Source organism: Callionymus lyra, chromosome 15, assembly GCF_982586985.1.
Source record: "Callionymus lyra chromosome 15, fCalLyr1.hap1.1, whole genome shotgun sequence".
Lineage (NCBI taxonomy): Eukaryota > Metazoa > Chordata > Actinopteri > Syngnathiformes > Callionymidae > Callionymus > Callionymus lyra.
The window spans coordinates 15,847,187-15,867,222 of NC_141832.1; the positions used below are offsets into that span (position 1 = coordinate 15,847,187).

At 37.2% G+C, this 20,036-nt stretch overlaps 1 protein-coding gene across 3 annotated transcripts in view; it reads right to left on the reverse strand.

Annotated features, from left to right (window-relative positions):
* Nucleotides 1–20,036, reverse strand: part of LOC148065100 (protein sidekick-2-like) — a 190,917-nt gene that overhangs the window by 8,257 nt on the left and 162,624 nt on the right. For 2 of the 3 annotated variants that reach the window (XM_087808745.1, XM_087808746.1), the window contains exons 38-45: nt 15,552–15,689; nt 14,805–14,987; nt 13,109–13,234; nt 12,875–13,039; nt 12,643–12,783; nt 7,854–7,998; nt 2,070–2,199; nt 441–557 (exon numbers count right to left, since the gene is read on the reverse strand). In XM_087808745.1, the coding sequence (XP_087664871.1) occupies nt 441–557; nt 2,070–2,199; nt 7,854–7,998; nt 12,643–12,783; nt 12,875–13,039; nt 13,109–13,234; nt 14,805–14,987; nt 15,552–15,689 (1,145 nt within the window). The remainder of the gene's footprint in view (nt 1–440; nt 558–2,069; nt 2,200–7,853; nt 7,999–12,642; nt 12,784–12,874; nt 13,040–13,108; nt 13,235–14,804; nt 14,988–15,551; nt 15,690–20,036) is intronic. The other variant, XM_087808747.1, reaches the window with a different exon arrangement.

Sequence of the window (20,036 nt, forward strand, 5' to 3'; positions counted from 1 at the left end):
AGGTGCTAATGAGTTATAATGGCTGTGGAAACAGATACTAAATGAAAAATGTCATAAAGAGCCACCAGAGAAAAACTAAAAAAAGGAAAACCCACATGATTTAGAAATAGTTGAACATTCAGGCCAGAGAAATGATCAAAACTTGTCTTTATACTGAATAAAGGACGTCAACAGGTGTAGGTTATGGTTTAATCCATAATTGTATGAAGGTTTTAGTCATTAAAACATAAACAAACATTAATTGAGTTAAAGTTTTTTAAATATATTGAATTGTTAAAAATGTTTAATGATTGAGTTCTTAACTCTATTTCCAACAGATAAAGATAAAAAGGTTATCAACATAATGTCGGTGCTGGCAGGTCTTTCGCTATAAGACGTGTTAGTAAAAAAAACATTTTATTTTTACATTAGGAAAAGACAAGAGTGTGAGCGAGTCTTACATTTTCCACTGGCGTGAATGTGTGTGTTAACGGTTGATTGTCATTCAGGGTCAGCCCTGAGCTGGACTGGCAACCTGTCCAAGCTCGGATTGGTTCCAGATTGGCTCTCCGGTGTCCCTGTTTAACATAAGTGATATAGAAAGAAATGGATTGTGGGTTTATTGGATGGAGGCATGGATGACATTATGATTTCCTTCAGATTTAGAAGTTTTATGAACTTTCTAGCCAAAATAAATTATATTAATTTCATTTATTGCCCATTAATTGACAATTACAAAGGCCTGGAATCAACCCGTTCTAACTAGTTGACAGGTAACCATTATAGTCGTGGCACTAACTTGTTAATAGGTGCATGAACAAATATTGATACACTACTATATAACAACAATTATTTTTCTTTTTAGTGTCTTGCTTCCCTATTGTATTTTTTATGGGTTATGTTTTAAAAAGACTGTTGTCGAATAAAATAATACCATTTTTTAACTAAAAATTGAAATTCAGATATTGACAGTGTTTGTTCATTTTTGAGTTGCAATTAAACTTGTGGCCGCTAGATGGCAGCAGTCATTACATCCTCCGCAGCTAAAGAAACATCGATCGATATAAAGAAGAAAATATTTTTAAAATTTTAAAATTTTAAAATTAAATTAATTTTAAAACTTTATTTTGATTGTGATATTTAACATGTACATTTTTCCTGAATTTTAATTTTGTATAGCAATTAAACTTTTCTTTACATCTTCGGTCAAGGAACAATCAAATCCCAGAGAGACTGACAATGTCGATGATTGATTTATAATGAACATAAATATTCACCACATTTTAATTTTTTGTTGCAATTTATCTTCCAGCCGCTAGATGGCAACAGTCATTACGTTCTCCTAAGCGTAAGGAACAAAATGAACAGGCAAGATGATGACTGATCAATTACATTTTTATTTTTTTAATTTATGGTTTATAATTAAATAAAGTAGGGATTCAAATAAACCGAACGTGCAAATATTCAGTGAACTGGAATTTTGTGTTATTGACAAAATGGCTTAAATCCTGCCAGATCCAAGTGAAGACTGAGGACGAGAGGATACACTGTCCTCAGCTGCTTTTAAAGCTGATGTTTGGACATATTTTGGTTTCAAAACAAATGAAAACAGTTACAACTTCGTCAAGAGTCATGTGGTCTGTAAATTCTGCAACAACAGAGTCAAGTACTCGGCAATACTACAAATATATATTTGTTACTACAGTATTACAATTCATCTAATGTTGTTAATACGTATCGTATCAACAGATTCTCGCTAATACAAACCCCTAGTTGTTAAACTAATCAAAATAAGATGCAAGAAAATAGTATTATAATAATATTTTTTTAAGGTATGAATGGTTCTAGCACAATAACTATCCTTTGGACCTTCTGCAGTGATTCAAAATACCAACCTTTGACGTCTTTAAAAGAAGTAAAACCTCTCTTCCTTCATGTGCGTGTATGTTTATAGTATTCTTTTTATAGTTACGCTCCAAACTCTCCCGCTACCAAACACCATTCGAGATCATCCCAGACAGAGAAGGATGCGGCGGCTCGTTTGATAAAAGCAGAATCAGACACGAGGAGGACGAAGGGTCGCCGTGTACCTGCGAGTCGGAGATCTCGGAAGGTTTCTCGGTCAGGCTGCTGCTCTCCGCCGGTATGAGGTCATTGTATTTTGTGCTGATATCCTCGTCTGAGTAGTGCAGACTCCCAGGACTGGGTCTTGGTGGAGAGCTGTCAAGACAGAGAGAGAGAGAAAGAGTCAATCTGACGGTAGTACAGGAAGCTCAGTTTGATATTTCCCTCTTGGAAAAAAAACAAAAAAACGCCAGCATATCCACGTCAGATCTGGCTTCTTTTTTTAAAGGAGATGCTTTTTCCTTATACCGGGAGAACAATTCCGCTGAGTCGGCTTTAAAGTGCGCCAAAATCGTTTTCATAAAATAGTGATTTCGAATAAACAACTTCAGTGGATGACTTATGAAGGCGTTTGGAGATGATGTTAGATGTTGGTGCTGCTGTGACGGTGGATATAAATAATAAGGAAGACGGGAGAGTGTTTATGAAAACACTAAGAGGGTTTGAAGTGAAACAAACACTCGAGAATGAACTGGTTTATTTTACTGATATTTTATTCTAAGGTTTCAAAACATGCTTATTCCATCATAATGCTGTTTATTTTTCTGGCAATAGCATTTCATTTTTTGGCCTTTTTTGTTTTTTTAAGGTTTATTTTATATTATTTTTTTAATAATCTAATTTAAAACTAGGGTTGCCGTAGATTATACATTTTTACTTTTATGTTATAATACAATTTAGGACACATATGAATTAAATCTTCAAGAAATAAACTAAAATAAACTAATATTTGGAAAGTGTTTTAAATGTTTTGCTAATCTCCTATGAGCTACATGGAAAAACTACGGTGGCCCCAGAGGACAAAAAAAAGAAGAACAACTATATAAAATACATATTACGTTTAAAACAAATTTCCTAAATACACAACATTTTATGTGACTTTGGTTGTTATTTTCCACTTAACATTCCTTCAAGACACTAAATCATTATTTCTTACTAGTTTTATTTTTAATATGCATTTCATTTTTTCATTCGGTTATTACTTTTCTCTCTAAAAAAAAATTAATCGAAAATAAAATGCTTTAGGGTCTTGTTTAGGTCCCCCCAAAAGTTATCTAATGATTTAAAACGAAATTAAATGTATTTAAAATGCGATTATTGAACCCATTTCCCAACGGTTGAAGTGAAACAAACACTTGAGAATGAACTGGTTTATTTTACTGATATTTTATTTTAAGGTTTTAAAACATGCTTATTCCATCATAATGCTGTTTATCTTTTTGATAATGTTTGATTTGTTAGCATTTTTTAGTTTTCTATGGTTTATTTTATATAATTTTTTAAATAATCTTTTTTAAAACTTGGGTTGCCGAAGATTATACGTTTTTATTTTTCTGTTATAATACAATTGGAACAGGGAGTAGGCAGATGTTGTCAGAACAGGAAGTAGTTGAGTGTCTTTGGAACAGGAAGTAACCGAGTGTCATCGGAACAGGAAGTAGCAGTGTGTCTGTAGAACAGGAAGTAGCTTAGTGTCATCGGAACAGGGAGTAGCTGTGTGTCTGTAGAACAGGAAGTAGCTTAGTGTCATCGGAACAGGAAGTAGCTGTGTGTCTGTAGAACAGGAAGTAGCTTAGTGTCATCGGAACAGGGAGTAGCTGTGTGTCTGTAGAACAGGAAGTAGCTTAGTGTCATCGGAACAGGGAGTAGCTGTGTGTCTGTAGAACAGGAAGTAGCTTAGTGTCATCGGAACAGGAAGTAGCTGTGTGTCTGTAGAACAGGAAGTAGCTTAGTGTCTTTGGAACAGGAAGTTTATGAGTGGAACAGGAACAAATATAAATGAGATATTCAAGAAATAAATTAAAATAAACAAAAATTTGGAATTTATAAGTGTTATAAATGTTTTGCTAATATTTTATGTGCTGCATGGAAAAACTACGGTGGCCCCAGAGGACAAAAAAAAGAACAACAACTATCTAAAATACATATTACGTTTAAAATAAATTACCTAAATACACAACATTTTATGTGACTTTAGTTGTTAGTTTCCACTTTACATTCCTTCAAGACACTAAATCATTATTTCTCACTAGTTTTATTTTTAAAATGTATTTTATTATTTCATAAAACAATTCTATGATTACTTTTCTCTCTAAAAAAAATGTATATATAAAAGTTAAATCTAATACTTTTGAAAATAAAATTCTTTAGGTTCTTGTTTAGGTTCCCCCAATATTCATTTAATGATTTAAATTAAATGTATTTAAAATGCGATTATTGATTATTGTTTCCCCACGGTTGGACCTGAATAATAAAGTTTTTGGACTTCTTATTAGTCTGTTCATTAATAGGAAAGAGCGGAAACAACGTCTGACCTACAGAAGAGAGAAATGTTTCAGACACTTATAGACTCAATAGTGTCTTTAACACACTTTTCTTTTCTTTTTTTTTTTAATGTTTAACAACCTGGAGAGTAGAAAGATGAAAGGAAGCCATAACTTGCACGGCCCTGACCCTGAGTGGCGTATTACGGAGTTCTTTTATGAGAGCAGGTCAAGTAAAAAAAAAAAAGACCATTTTCTTCTTTATTCTCTCCAGGCTTCGAGTTCATAAAGTAGAATGGAAAGAGAAAGAAAGAAAGAGAGACATCGGCGACGGCGACTATTCTCGTTTCTCCCGACGGTTCGAGGTTTACTCAGATTAACGTTGGATCGCTGGTTGAGCGGCTTCGGCGAGCAACAAGTAGCGAACGTTTTCCACGCGAAGAGATTCTTCTGCGAGGATAAGAGTTAAAAAACGGATCTGGAACGTTACATGGGGCCCCCAGGAAGCTATAAAGCGCTGAGGATTGTCAAGTACGATATTAAAGGCGTAACGCAGACAAGCTTCTTAAATAAAAAGTGTGGAATGGAAGATCATGGAAGCTGTGAAGAAAACAATCTCTTCTGGGTTAAATGGATGAAGGGAAGGGGGTGGACTGTAAAAAAAAAAAGAACCCCGACTTCTACTTAAAATTCCGACAAGTTTAAGTCAGACATTAAAAGGATGAGACCATGTGAGCAATGGGGAGGGGCAACGGATTCTGCCTTGGATCACACTCTCAAATACTGCCAGCAAGCTTTTGAATTATTTAGGAGAACACTATTTTCCCTCGTCTTATCCGTCTAATTCATCCCTCATCCTTTCAAATATCCCACCGGGAGGCCCCTTCCTCCTTAGCCAACAGATCATTAGGAGGGAGTACAGGGCCCAAATGGAGCTCTTCAAAGAGACGGATCATCTCAGGACCCTTTGATCGTCCCTTTTTTTCCTCTTTGCTGTCTTGGTCAAGGATGTGCACATTTTTTTTTAGCAAACAACTAATCAAGAGATAATTACACAATTATTTATTTTAATAAAGTTGATTATCAGAAAGAGGGTTTAAAAGCCACCCAGGAAAACTGTCTAATGATGAATTGCTAATTTTCAGACTGAGATCTTAGAATGAATTACCATTTGAGGTAAAGCTAAAAAAAACAAAACTCTATAGGGTAAGGAATCTAATATGGTGGCTTCCTTGGCCTTTGAAATCATTCCCTACAAAAGGCGTTGTTTTAGCAACTAGGACAAAATGGCTCTTCAGTTTTTCAGATGTATTTAAGAACAATTCAAAACAACCATTTTAAAACATGGATGGAGTTCAAATTATATTCTGGTGCATAAGAATAAAATACAATAAAATATAAATTCTCTTCCTGGCATGGGTTTCCACAAACGTTAATCTTTCTTCGGCAGTCAACCTGTTCAGGGTGTCCCTAGCCTTAGCCTTAGGAATAGGTCCATCACCCCGACACCTCAGTAGGTAGAGGGCAGAAGAAATGAAATGATTTTTATAGATATGAAAACGGACAATAAGTTGTAAATCTTTCGCTTGGACTTTTGGCTAAGCTCTGGGTAAAAGAGTTCTGGTCCGTATCGATCTCAGTCTTCTGCTGGACGGAAGTAAAAAAAATCCCGGAAGTTCTACGTACCCTCTTCTATAGTCACGAACGGTGGGTGGTGACCGAAAGAAGAAAATAGTGGGTCAAAGTTGCCGAAATTGGCTTTCTTCAGAGGTTGAGCCTTTCCATATCATGTAGGATGAAAAGCATGGTCATCCAGGAAAGGCTGATGGTAAGGCACCTGCTCTTATGTACTTAAAGTAGTCAGGGTAGTTATAACACCTGGAAGCATCGCTAGTGAGTTGTTCAGGACATCCCCCAACGGTAGAAGACCCTCAGGACTCGTTGGAAATACTATATTCCTTAGCTCGCTGGTCATATTCTACCAAAAATTTACCAGATGGTTCAACTTTATGTAACTATTTAAGACATGCATGATTCATTGGTCATGATGGAAGGATGATAGTAGGTCCACTGCTCTTATGTATTTAGAGAAGTCAGTAGATGATCTCCTGGAAGACTCTCCAATGAGTTGTTAAGGGATGTCCCACTGGTAGTAGACCATTGGGTAGACCCAGGAATCGCTGGAGAAACTGTGTCCTTCAGTTTATCTAGGAACACCTTGGATCCCCTACGAAATCCTAGGCGATTGCCAGGGAGAAGAAATGCTGGGCCCTAAGTTGTCAATCTTTGTCAACGACCAGGTCATATTCAACCAAAAATGTATGTGTAGGCTCAACGTTATGCAACTAATAAAGACATCGATCATTCATTGGTCATAATGGAAGGATAATGGTAGGTCCACTGCTCTTATGTATTTAGAGAAGTTAGTAGATGATCTCCTTGAAGCCTTGCTAGTGAGTTGTTAGGGGATGTCCCACTGGTAGGAGACTACCGTGTAGACCCAGGAGTCGTTGGAGAGACTATGTCCCTTAGCTCGTCTAGGAAAGCCTGGGATCCCCTAGTAAGTGCTAGGCGATGTAGCCAGGGAGAAGAAATTCTGGGCCCTAAGTTGTCAATCTTTGCCGACGATCCGGTCATATTAAACCAAAAATGTACCTGAAGTTTCAACTTTATTCAACTATTTAAGACATAAATCATTCATTGGTCATGATGGTAGAATAATAGTAGGTCCACTGCTCTTATGTATTTAGCAAAGACAGTAGATGATCTCCTAAAAGCCTTGCTAGTAAGTTTTTAGGGGATGTCCCAGTGGTAGGAGACCACTAGGTAGACCAAGGAATCGCTGGAGAAACTATGTCCCTAAGCTTGCCCAGGAACACCTAGGATCCCCTAGGAAGTGCTAGGCGAGTGCCAGGGAGAAGAAACTCTGGGCCCTAAGTTCAGTCTTTCAGACGACCAAGTCATTTTCAACCAAAAATGTATCTGAAGGCTGAACGTTATGTAACTAATGAAGACATGAATGATGGTCCTAATGGACTCATAAGGATGCAGCATAAATCCTTGAAAACTCAAAGAACGGCTGACGCCAGAAAAAGAAAACAAAAAGATAAAAGACAAAGGGCCGACGGAGAGCGCAGAAATCCGAGTCAGCATCTAAAGTTTAAGGCATATTGCATGTTTTTTTTTTTTTTTCTGATGCACCAGAGATGCTTTCATTACTGTAGCGTCCAAGGACATCCAGAGATAAGAGCGCAGTCCAAACAGACTGCACAAGAGGGGAGGCTACGCTCTTTATCTGGAGCTGCGATGGACAGACAAAGAGCACATGCAGACGCTCATGAATGCTAATTAACAGCCATTGTGTGTCGTCAATGCTACGTCCAAACTCTCAATAGAAAGCAAACTGGGTAAGAGGAATCTCAAGCTCAAGGAATCGTGTAATGGATTCTTGTCTGCAGGATCTAAAACTTTGGAGTCGGAACTGACCGGGTGTAGATGCCGTTCTTGCGGCAGAAGGAGTTCTTCACAGAGAGGCGTCTGTTGTTGAGTTCCAGAGACGGGAAGCGTCCTTCGTCCAGACGCACCATCTCCCCGTGGGTCAGAGGCAGCGATGTGCAGTTGGAGTGGGAGCCTGGAAGACAAAACACAGGGAAAAAAAACAAACCATCAAGGATCAATGCTGGGGTGTAGAGTTGAAGGTTCAAACTCTCTTCAGATTAAACTCGGACTTCAGAGGAAAATGTCTGGCAGGAAACTACAGTTGATGAAATGTTTTGAGGAACTCTACTCAGAGGGAGGCTCTAAGGAATAGGAATGTTGGGAAATGTAGACAAAATATAGCTGATAGGAATTAATTTATAACTGTATATAAGGATGTATCGCCATATTTTTATTCACGATACTGTATCCATATTATTAAAAAAAATATTGTTTTGCGCTGACGTCACTCACCTTAACACAGCGATTATAAGGTATTAATGAAAAAACATTTATTTAAAAAAAAAAAGATAATAAATAGTCAGGAGAATATGTAATAGTTTTCCACTCTGATGTGACAAAATGTTGATATTTACCCACTTTTTGGAAGTTGACGGTTCTAAAAACATTTCTTAATTTAAGGTATTGATTTCAGTACGCATGGGATGCACTTATTTTTTACTTAAATATATATTTTTTTCATGTCAAAGAATGTAAAACATCTACATAAATTGAATGTATTCAATACTTTTCTATGAAAATATTGTCTTTGTTTGTTTCTCTTTTGTCAAATAACTCAACGTCCTTTAAAAAATGTTTAATTATTTTTATGAGATAAAAATACATAAAAATAAATAAAATAATGAGTTTTATTTAGTAGTAATTCCATCTGGCTTAACTGGAAGATTAATGTTAAGATGTTAAACATCAAATCTTATGTCCAAGGTAAAGAAAAACATTTTTACTTTGTACATAAAGACTTTAAAAATGACAGGAATGTTTTTACACCTCTTTGAAATAATATAAAACTATTTTCTATCTAGAATATGTTGAAGAATTTAGAAGAAAACAGGAAAAATCATCATTTAAAACCTATAGGGAATTTTTGATAATTTGACATTTAGCTTGCTAACAACATTTTGAGAATATCTACCCCAACTTTTAGAGGGTGACGGTTTAAAAAGAAAAATGTTCTATTCATAAGGTATTAATTCCGATATGTACAGATTATTTGTGTTTAAATAAAGGTATGCATATGTGTTACATTTTTACCTAAATACATATTTTTTAAGTTAAAAAAAATATCATAAAAAATCTACATAAATTGAATTTATTCAATAGTTTTCTACGAACATATTTTCTTGTCTCAAAAGTTTTTTTTTCTCTTTTGTCAAGTAACTCTACATCCTTTAATAAATGTTAAATTAATTTAATTGAAAAATTGCATTAATATACAGTATATGTGTGTAATGAATTAAATTGACTTTAATTTTCCAATTAAACAAGATGGAATTTCTAATTTTCCCTGTTAAAAATCAGTTTTTCTATCTACAGTAAAGCTCTAAGTACATAAAGACTTCCCATCTTTCCTGTCTTAGAATCGACGGGAATATTTTCACAACTCTTTCACAGGCTCTACATGTTATGTATGAGCCGTCCTCGGCCGGCGCGAGTGAGTCGCGGCAGATTTTAAGTAGACGGCGAGGGCAGAAGCGCTCTGGGTTCCTACGGTTTGTTTACCGACCCCTGCGACCCCCGGCCGCTGTGCGAAATGCTGACGAAGCCAAAAAAAAGTCATGGCTGCGATAATCTAACAGGACTTTTCCCTTTCTCTCTCTCTCTCTCTCGCTCGCCCCTCAGCGTCCGACGGTTTTTCCCGAGCCAAAAAAACGCCGTCCGGCCCATAATTGTCTCGGGGGCCCGGAGGGCGATTACTCGCCACGACGAAGACATTGTGAAATTAACAATGAGGCTCCAAAAACCCGCTGATTAACTTCCCGTATGCTTTTTACCGGAGAAAGAATAACGTTGACAAAGAGTTCGGAGGAGCCGCGATGTCACCCGCGATAATTCACGATCGTGAAAATTGGCTCCTTGATACAGTGTTGCGAGAGCAACTAGTGGTGTAGCTCTCACGCTGACTAATGACCCGATCATTAAAGTGCTGCCAAGCCATTCATCCCGCCATTGATCCGCGCTGCAGTTAAACACGAACAATAATATTTATTCATCTGCCTCTTTTCACTTTTTTTTTCCCGTGGACCTTTTACTCTAATCTCCCCCCCCCCCCCCCCCCCCTCGCCAAGCCAAAGGAACGTGAAGCAATCTTGTTTAATTGTCTAAGCTTTTCGCACTTTCCCTCGCAAAAATAGACTCGGCTATGCAATCAAACTGTAATTCTCCACAGGGCTGTCGACCAGGAAGTGGAATGTTTGTTGGCAGCGGAACACAGCGGTTAGTTTTATCGGAGAAATGTCGACAGAAACCGGATTGATTTTTCTTTTTTACCTTTTTTTGTTGTGAATGATTACCAATGGACAGGAAATGTCTGCTTCAGGAAATAAAACGTTTTATGGCACCTTTATCGGAACCATTATGAACAATTTATAACAAATCTTTTTACCTTTCTAGTGTTTAAAACTCTATAACAATTTCCAAATTTTTAAAATAATTTTCCAGATTTTGAAAGATTCAAACGTTGTCCTCCTCTCTTGATGAGTCCTTTTGTATGTTTTTTTTAATTGAGCTTAAGTTTAAGTTCTATTGTAGAAATTCAAGTTTTAAAAAAGGGAATTCCCTCCTTCCTCAGGGGCCACATTTAATAAAGCGACTGTTAGGGGCCGTCACGCAAAAATAGTCTGAGACTGAGAAGTAGTGATGCTCTGATGAAGCTTCATGAAACAGTGTCATGTTGTTTAGAGGTCAGTAGGTGGCACCAACAGTTTAAAAATGATCTTTCATTAGAACAGTTGTTCAAAACAAAAGAAAATAGCGCAGAGACCGCCATCTAGTGGACTCTGAAGATAATGACACTGTTTCATGAAGCTTCATTAGAACGTCACTACTTTTCAGTCTCAGACTATTTTTGCGTGACGGCCCCTACCGTCGCTTTATTAAATGTGGCCCCTGAGGAATAAGGGAAATCCCTTTTTTAAAACTTGAATTTCTACAATACAACTAAGAAGAAGAAGTATGAAAATAAGTATTAAAATCAAGCTAAGTGTTCTAAAATGAATATTTTATCGTATTTTCAAGAATTTATATTAATATTATTAGTTTTATTCAAAACTTTTAAAATATTTGTATTATTTTAAATCACTTAAATTATTTTAAGGGATAATTAAATACTCACAATATAAAAAGAAAGAACTATATTCCTAAAACAAAAAAATATATAGCCATGAAATAATAAAATATAGAAATAAAAAAAAAGGAAATTGTTAATCCTTGACCTCATGCCACTAAAATACAGTCAAGGGGCCACATAGGTCGCAATTTCGTCCCCTGGTCCCCAATTTATTTCTGCACCACCGACAGGTTTAATTTCTGCATTACTTTTCGTTTAACATCCCAAAGAAATCAATAAAATAAATGTTTCGCGTGGGAGCCCCAGGGGACATACTGAGTAAGTACACTTGGTCAAAACAAGCATATTGCTGCGTCGCCAGCCAGTACAAAAAACCTGTCTTTTCTCAAAAAAAATATGGATTTTCTCAAAATAAAAAAAACACCTTTTAGACTTTATTAATCGTTACAACAGAACTTATCTAATGCCTCAGGGACATGTACTCCGTGGCCCAGTGGTTTGGGACCATCGCTTTAGATCAGGAGTACCAAAGTCAATCACACAAGGGGCCAAAATCTTTAGAAAATCTTTGCTATAGGTTGGTTTGTTATAAGAAACAGACTCTTTGGAACTGTTGCTTGAAAAAAAAAAGACTTTGTCGCCATCTCGTCAATGTTTTTTCCGCATTAATCTTTTGTCAGGTATTAAATTAAATTGTCAATGTTTTTTTGTACATTTCTGCATCCTTATTTTCTCCTTGTTAAGCAATTCCTGACAATGAATCAAGGTTGATTTTGAGCAAACCATCTGGGGGGCCCCACATATAATGGACTTGGCGGGATTGTCATGTAGCATTAGCTTGACTACGTGTTTAAAAATGACTTAAAACAGCAGAATTCCGTGCTAAAAAAAAGTAGTTAAATAAAAATGTCTTTGCTAATGTCACCTTTGACCATAAGACGCTACTAAAAAAAAGTTTGGGGAGAAAAAAAGAAACAACAACGTAGACATCTTAAAAGGCTACTTTACTAGCGGTGTCGTAATGCTAAAAATAGATGCTGAAAAGCGGCTTTTCTTATCTTTCCCTCCGTTCTTTTCCAAGAGATTAACCTTTTGATATTTACTCATTGGATTCATAAATATATATTTGAGGAGTTTACGCATTGTTGATTTCTGGACTGGTAGTTTTTCCTTCTATAACGCCAACCCCGAAAAAAAACAAAAACTCATCCACTGTCACGTTGTCCTTGGTAGTGGAGCTTATACTCGTACTAATCCTTCAGTTACACACAGAAAACCCTCCAAACTGAGCTCATTTACAATGCAAATTCTGGGTACAACAGCAAGTGCATTCGTGGCCTTAAGGCAACGAAGAGCGCGCCCAAAATTGCGGCTTCGTCGTTTGGACAGGGGGGGGCTTATTGCGGACCACGCTAGGTCAGCGGTTGTATAAACGGCACCCTTGAGGAGGGAAGGCAGAAGCAGTGAGTAGGGAGTGGAATTGCTTCCTACCTGAGTCTGCTTTTTTGGTGTATTTTTTACTCTGACCTCGGATGATGAGGATAAAAACGAGGAGCAGGATGAAGATGAGACCCACGAGGGCGATCACGACCAGGAACCACCACTCTTCGTAGAAGGGCGAGACTTTCTGGGCTGGAGAATAACGGAGAGAAGACGACAGGTGAGCGACCCCCCGCCTGCCGAGCAAACAGGAAGTGAATCGACATCGTCTGGAGGTAAAAACCTGAGATGGAGGGCGAGGGGGCGCTGGGGGACCCGTAGCCATAATCGTTGACCGCGATGACCCGGAAGTCGTAGGTGACCCCTTCCCGGAGCATGTCCAGGTTGAGCGTGTACGAGGTCACTTCCTTGGGGATGTCTTTGATGAGGATGTCCCACAGGCCTTCGTCTACGTGGCGACATACGTTTGGTGAGATATTTTTTAAAGATTGAAGGGGTGGAAGGGAGTCGGCCTCACCTGACGGTCTCGCCTCTATGACGTATCTGGTGATCGGACTGCGGCCCTGGTCGCCGCTGGTCCAGTGCAGCGTCAGAGCGCCGCCGTAACGAGATATGAAGGGTTCTCCAGGAGGGCCCGGGGCTCCTGAGGATGGAGGGAAAGAGTTGATAATATTTACCTACATTACCCTCCTCTTTCTCATTAATGTTATCTATACTGTCTCCTTCCTTCCTTCTTTCCTTCTCTGTTCATCTCCATTTGTATCTTTTATTCCTTCCCTTTTCCTCTTTCTATCTTAAATTTCTTTCCTTATCTCTATTTTTTCATGTATCCCCCTTTATTTTTGAATTTTTCTTCTTTCCTTTCTCCATACCTGTCCCTTCCTTTTATTGCTCATCCTTGTTTTCTATCATCCCTAATCATTCTCCTTTTTTCTTCCTTCCCTCATTCACTTTTGCCATTGTTAGTTTGTTTCTTGTCGTCTTAACTTTATTTTCTCTTCTTTCTTTTCATATCAGTTTCTTCCTTCCTTTGTTTCCTCTTTCTCTTTCTTGTCATCCTTTTCCTGGTCATCTTTATTAGTCTTCCTTTCTTTCTTTTGAGTTTATCTTGCCTTTTGATATCGTTTGTTTTGTTCTTCCCTTTATTTCCTAATGTCTGTTCCTTCCTTCTTTCTTTCTTCTTTTAAATTCTCTTCCCTCTTTCCATGGAACTTTTCCTTCGTCTCTTCACTTGTCAATTTCTCTTCATCTCTGTCTCTTCCTTCTCCATTTGTCTTTTTTTCTTCATCGTTTGATCTTCTTTCCTGTCATTACTTCATCATCATTTCTCCCTTTTTACTTTCTTTTTTACTTACTCTGCTCGATTTCCATTTCTCTTCTTTTCTTCCTTATCTCAGTCTCTTCCTTTTTTGTCCCCTCTTACTATTATCTTTATCTTGGCATATCTATAAGTTTCTTCTTTACTGTCCTTCCTTCCTTAGTTTATCTTCCTCCACCCATTCTTTGTTCTTACCTCCCTTTATTTCTTAATTTCTATTCTACATTTTTTTCATCTCTGACTTTTCTTTCTTTTCTTTATCCGGTCAACGTCTTTTCTGTCATCAGTAGTCTTCTTTACCTCCTTCCTTTTTTGTCTTCCCTTTTTCCTGTTCCTTTCTTCTTCGTTTAACTTCTCTTTTCTTCCTCCTATTCCTTACTTTTCCCATTTATTTCCTGTTTTCCTGTTGTATTTTCCTCCCTTCCTAAATGTATTTACTTCTATACTTTACAGAATCAGAATCAGAATCAGAAAACCTTTATTAGTCCCGCGAGGGGAAATTCGGTTTAACAACAGCAAGAGAAATAAAAACACCCAGAAATAAAAACGAGAAAGAAAATCTAAATAGAATAAAAGATAAATCTGCGCTATATAATATATACACAATCATATTTACATAAATAACAAGAGGTGCAGTTAAATAGTTATCTTGGTGTGTTCTTGTTGTGGAGTCTGATGGCAGCAGGGAGGAAAGACCTGCGGTACCTCTCCCTCACACACCGGGGATGGAGCATCCTATCACTGATGGAGCTCCTCAATGCCCTCAGTGTGTGCTGGAGAGGGTGAGACAAGTTCCTCCTCATGGAGCCCAGCTTGCTCCGCATCCTCCCTCCAGTCACTTCCTCAATTATGTTGGATTCATCATATACATTAAAAATCCATGGGAATGACCAACCTTCTCCAGGACCGGTCGTGATGTTCGCCTCCACCTCGGGCCCGTACGTCAGGGTTCTGGCCCGTATGCGGAAGTTGTAGGTGACGCCGTCGGCCAGGTCTTTTATCTTCATCCACAAGGGGGCGCTGCCCTTCACATCTACTGTCACTATCTTACTGACACCTGGAGTGCGAGGAGAGGAGTCTGTGAAGAAAACACTAAGACTAGAGATGCTGCTCCTACAAGCGACACACGGCAAAGCTGTAACACAGTAACTCGGGAGATAACAAGACTTGCTCGTCCAAATCCAGACTCAGAAAAAACACCCGGGGCTTTCTTTATTATATGCCAATTGATTTTTCTCCGTCTTTCGCTGCTCCTTTTTCGGGGTTTGTTCTGAGTCCGTTAATAGGCTGCGGAGGGATTCCGGCAGCCTCAGCTGGGAACGTCACCTCTGCTCCCATTTACCTAACAATGTGATCCAGGCAATCACACTTAGCCCACTATTAGTTTCTCAGAGAAAAGACGGAGCTGTGCGAAGACTTAGCAGGATTTCCAAACTTCATTTATCAGAGCAAGAGTCACGGTGAATATAAGAAATGCAGGAGCCGTTCACATCTGGAAGGGATTATATCCAAAGTCGGAGCAGCGGGAGCGGAGAGCAATATGGTAAGGAAGCTAAAGGTTGTAAATCCCAGTCTGAGCAAACCAGGTGAGGAATGTCGGGACATGGCGGAGTTAATAGGCTTCTGGCGGAGTTTTTCTCACCATCGACTGGAGTGCAGGGCTCGTAAACCAGGCGGTAGCCCTCGATGATGCCGTTGGCTTGCTTGGGCTCGCCCCACGACAGGTTGACTGAAGTGGTGGTCAGCTCGCTGAAGTGGATGAAGCCGGGGGCCGTCGGAGCTTCGAGGAGAAAAATAGAGCTTTTTACTTTTTCATGAATGCAGATCAATCATCAGACGGTTAATATCTTGATTTTCCACCAATTTTAAATCATCATATGACAATCTACATGTGGGTGGCTGCCAGCAATCTGAAATGAATCAGCCCTTAATTTACGCTGGACTTTCAATAGACCGGCGTTAGCTTGTCTTACTGTTCAACCTGGTAATCCTTGACACATTACTCGGTCCTACATTGGATGTTTTGATTTGTGCTTTCTTTGGACCTACTGATTTTACCGGACACCTTTTGCCAGTTCCTTTTTTTTACTGTCACTGCTTTTAATTGAGTATTATTTTGTTTATTGACTCTTTCCTGTTGTCTTTCAGACATTGTCAGGAAACCTTAAGTATTGCTTGTTGTATATTTAAGGGGATTTTGTGTATAAATTGTATTTTCGGTATCCATAACTGTGTTTTGTAGTTCATCTTCCACTCCTGGGACTGGGACTTAATAACACTAAATGTATCATTTGTACGAGGGATATTCTTTAGGGAAGAAATCAACAACAACAACAAAAAAGACAATAATCTTCATAAAGTCGCATTACAAGCAACTCTTAACTCTGATTTAACTTTTCACGTTTTGTCAAATCTGATGAAATATATTGTTTTATTCACCTTCATGTCACTTCCTGTTTTATTTTGATAGGGTTCCCGTGTGCTTGCATCATGTCCTCGTTTATTATCTACATTACTTTTTGTCATTCTCCGATTTCAATCTTTTACCTCCCTGGAACATTCCAATCGCTTTTTGTTGTCGTGGTTCTTCTTCTTCTGCTTTTTGTTCTTCGTTAATAAATTCCTTTTTTTCTTTTCACCTGGAATTTTCAGTGCCCTTCATTTTTCAAATAGTCTTCTTTTTAATTTTCTGAAGTTAAATAACCTTCAAACTATCTTCTGTGTGTCCTTGAAACCCTTACAACGTTCACTGAAAGCCACTTCTAGCAGCCTTTTTAGTAACATTCCCGAGTCTAAGATTTCAACTCGCGTTCTTAAAACAATACATTTTTCGTTTCAAGATGAATATCATCAGCGAGTGAAAAACTGGATGTTTGATTCATGCTGATACGGCGTTTTCATGAAAACTTCCTAATCCGAGCCGACATGTTGGAACCGAATAAACGTCAACACACGTCCGAGCTCGTGTGAATCAAGCCGAAAGTCGACAGGCCTGTAAAATAAAGTCACTCCCTTGACCTTGAACAAGAGCTGTGAGAATTCCGCCTCCTGACCCAAAACAGATCCAAGGCATGAGTCGGGACTTAGCCACAGTTGTGCAGAAAATTCCCAAAAAGCTTATGTTGGCCGAGGTCCCGCGCTGCCCCGCGGTGCAGAGAGAGACTTGAATTGTTGCCTGTGTTTCGTAAAAAGTTCTGCTCGCAGTGGCCAGTGTCGCAGCTTCACACGGGGGAGGAAACAAACGGGAGAGGTTTACACTGTATAGGACGAGGGAGTCTCTCTGGTGAGAAAACACAGACGTCTTTGTGTGGTGAAGCCAAAACACTCATCGATATGTGTCCCGACGCTCTCGTGCTCTTGTTAGACTCACAACCAGTACTGATGGATAAATCCACTGCCCTGGCTCTATTTTACACAAAAATACACTTTAATGTTGTTCTTATCCTGCACATAAACAATAAAATACACTTAAATGTACCATGTTGTAGTAATCATACATGTAAACAATAAAATATACTTAAATGTACTTTTTTGTTCTAATCCTACACATAAACAATTGAAGACACTTAAATGTACCATGTTGTATTAATCCTACACATTCATTTATACATACACTTAAATGTGCTTTGTTGTAGTAATCCTACACATTAATTTAATTATACAATAAAGGGTACTTTGTTGTAGTAATCCTACGCTTAAATGTTAAAATACACTTAAATGTACTTTGTTGTAGTAATCCTGCACATTCATTTAATTATACACTTAAATGTACTTTGTTGTAGTAATCCTACACATTAATGTTAAAATACACTTAAATGTATTTTGTTGTTGTAATCATACACACAAATATTAAAATACACTTAAATGTACTTTGTTGTAGTAATCCTACACATAAATGTTAAAATACACTTAAATGTATTTTGTTGTTGTAATCATACACACAAATATTAAAATACACTTAAATGTACTTTGTTGTAGTCATCCTACACATAAATGTTAAAGTACACTTAAATGTATTTTGTTGTTGTAATCCTAAACACAAATATTAAAATACACTTAAATGTATTTTGCTGTCGTAATCCTACACATAAATATCAAAATACACTTAAATGTACTTTGTTGTAGTAATCCTACACATAAATGTTAAAATACACTTAAATGTATTTTGTTGTAGTAATCGTACGCATAAATGTAAAAATACAATTAAATGTATTTTGTTGTTATAATCCTACACACAAATATTAAAATCCACTTAATGTATTTTGTTTTAGTAATCCTACACAAATATTAAAATACAATTAAATGTATTTTGTTGTAGTAATCCTACACATAAATGTTAAAATACAATTAAATGTATTTTGTTGTTTTAATCCTACACACAAACATTAAAATACACTTAAATCTACTTTGTTGTAGTAATCCTACACATAAATGTTAAAATACACTTAAATGTATCTTGTTGTAGTAATCCTACACACCAATATAAAAATACACTAGACTTAAATATACTTTGTTGTAACAATCCTAAACACAAATATTAAAATACACTTAAATGTACTATGTATTCTATAAGAGAACACGAGTAGGGTTTAGTGTGACATCAAAACTTTTTGTTTTGAATTGAATTAAAATGTATTCAATTTTGATCCCCAATCTCTAATAAAAAAATAAAAACGTATTCTTGTGTTAACAGGAGTTATTTGTTTTTAAAGCACAAACAAGCATACTATTTATGAACATTTAAAAAATATATAAAACAACTTTTATTTCTGATGATCTCAATATTCATTGTAATTATCTTCAGCGGAAAGAAATATTCACCAAAAAAAAAAAATTGTCCAAAACAATAAAGATTTTGGACTACTAACTTGAATAATACGCCGCTTTTGGCCATCTGAGGGTAAATACTGTGTCAGAGCGCGCCCCCTATAGGCGGTGCAGCGCAATAACAAGTGGGACACGTTTGGGGGGAAACGAAATGAAAAAAACAAGTGAAATTGTTGAAATTTTCCTCATGCTTGACATGTAAATTAACCATGATTGGGTTAGTTTTTATCTAATTATTTGGTGTTTTTCAGCAAATCACTGGTAATATATTTTAAATATAGTTATTTATAATCTTAAACCCAATTTGCAACTTTATCCGCAGCACTAACCACTAGCGCTGTGTATTAGAAATAATCTGGAGATACGAAAGGTATCACGACGATATATTTCGATACTGTAGTAACAAGTATATATTTGTAGTATTGTCGAGTACTTGACTCTGGTGTTGCAGAATTTACAGGCCTCAGGACTCTTGAAAAAGTCGTAACTGTTTTCATATGTCAAAAATAACCAAAATATGTCTAAATATCAGCTTTAAAAGCTGATGGAGTCCCCTGTATCCTCTTGTCCTCAGTCATCACTGTGATCTTGTGAGATTCAAATGTTCATTTAGCTCCGGAGGACGTATATACAGTCAATATAATAATTAAACTACTATCCAACACAATAAAAAAAACGGATTAAATGATTTTTCGTTTTATTTGTTGATGTAACCATCAACTCTGACATAAAGTGAATTCATTGTCGGTCTCCTCAGATCAAAATTGTGTGTACAAATGTTTTTTGTATCACACCAAAGACAATATTCGCCTCTTAGGACTTCATAACAATTCGACTTTAAAGCGACCGCTGCTTCCTCCGTGTTGTCACACACGCCCCATATCAATGAATAAATCTGCTTTCATTCCAAAACCCTTCACTTCTTCTACGCGATTATTCGATTCTCTCCCTTTTTTACATTTTTATTAAATAATCAAATACATGAAAGGCAATTTCCCCTCAGTTATTTTATTTGTGCTTCACCGGCTGATTTATTCATAGTCTCGAGTGTCTCCCTGAGTTTGCTGCGAATGTTTATTCAGAATCAATTTGAGTTGCGTTATCAGGCATGATTTGTGATTTTGAAAAAAAAAAATAAATAAATAAAAAGCTGTAATAGTAGGAAAGCACTCAGGTTCCATTTTTTTGCGGGCGACTGTTTCAAACGACTGGAAAAAGAGACGCGCTCGAGCTGGTTGTTAAATGATATCGAAACAGTCTCTTGGTCTTTAAATGCCACTGAATAAACATGTTACTTCTG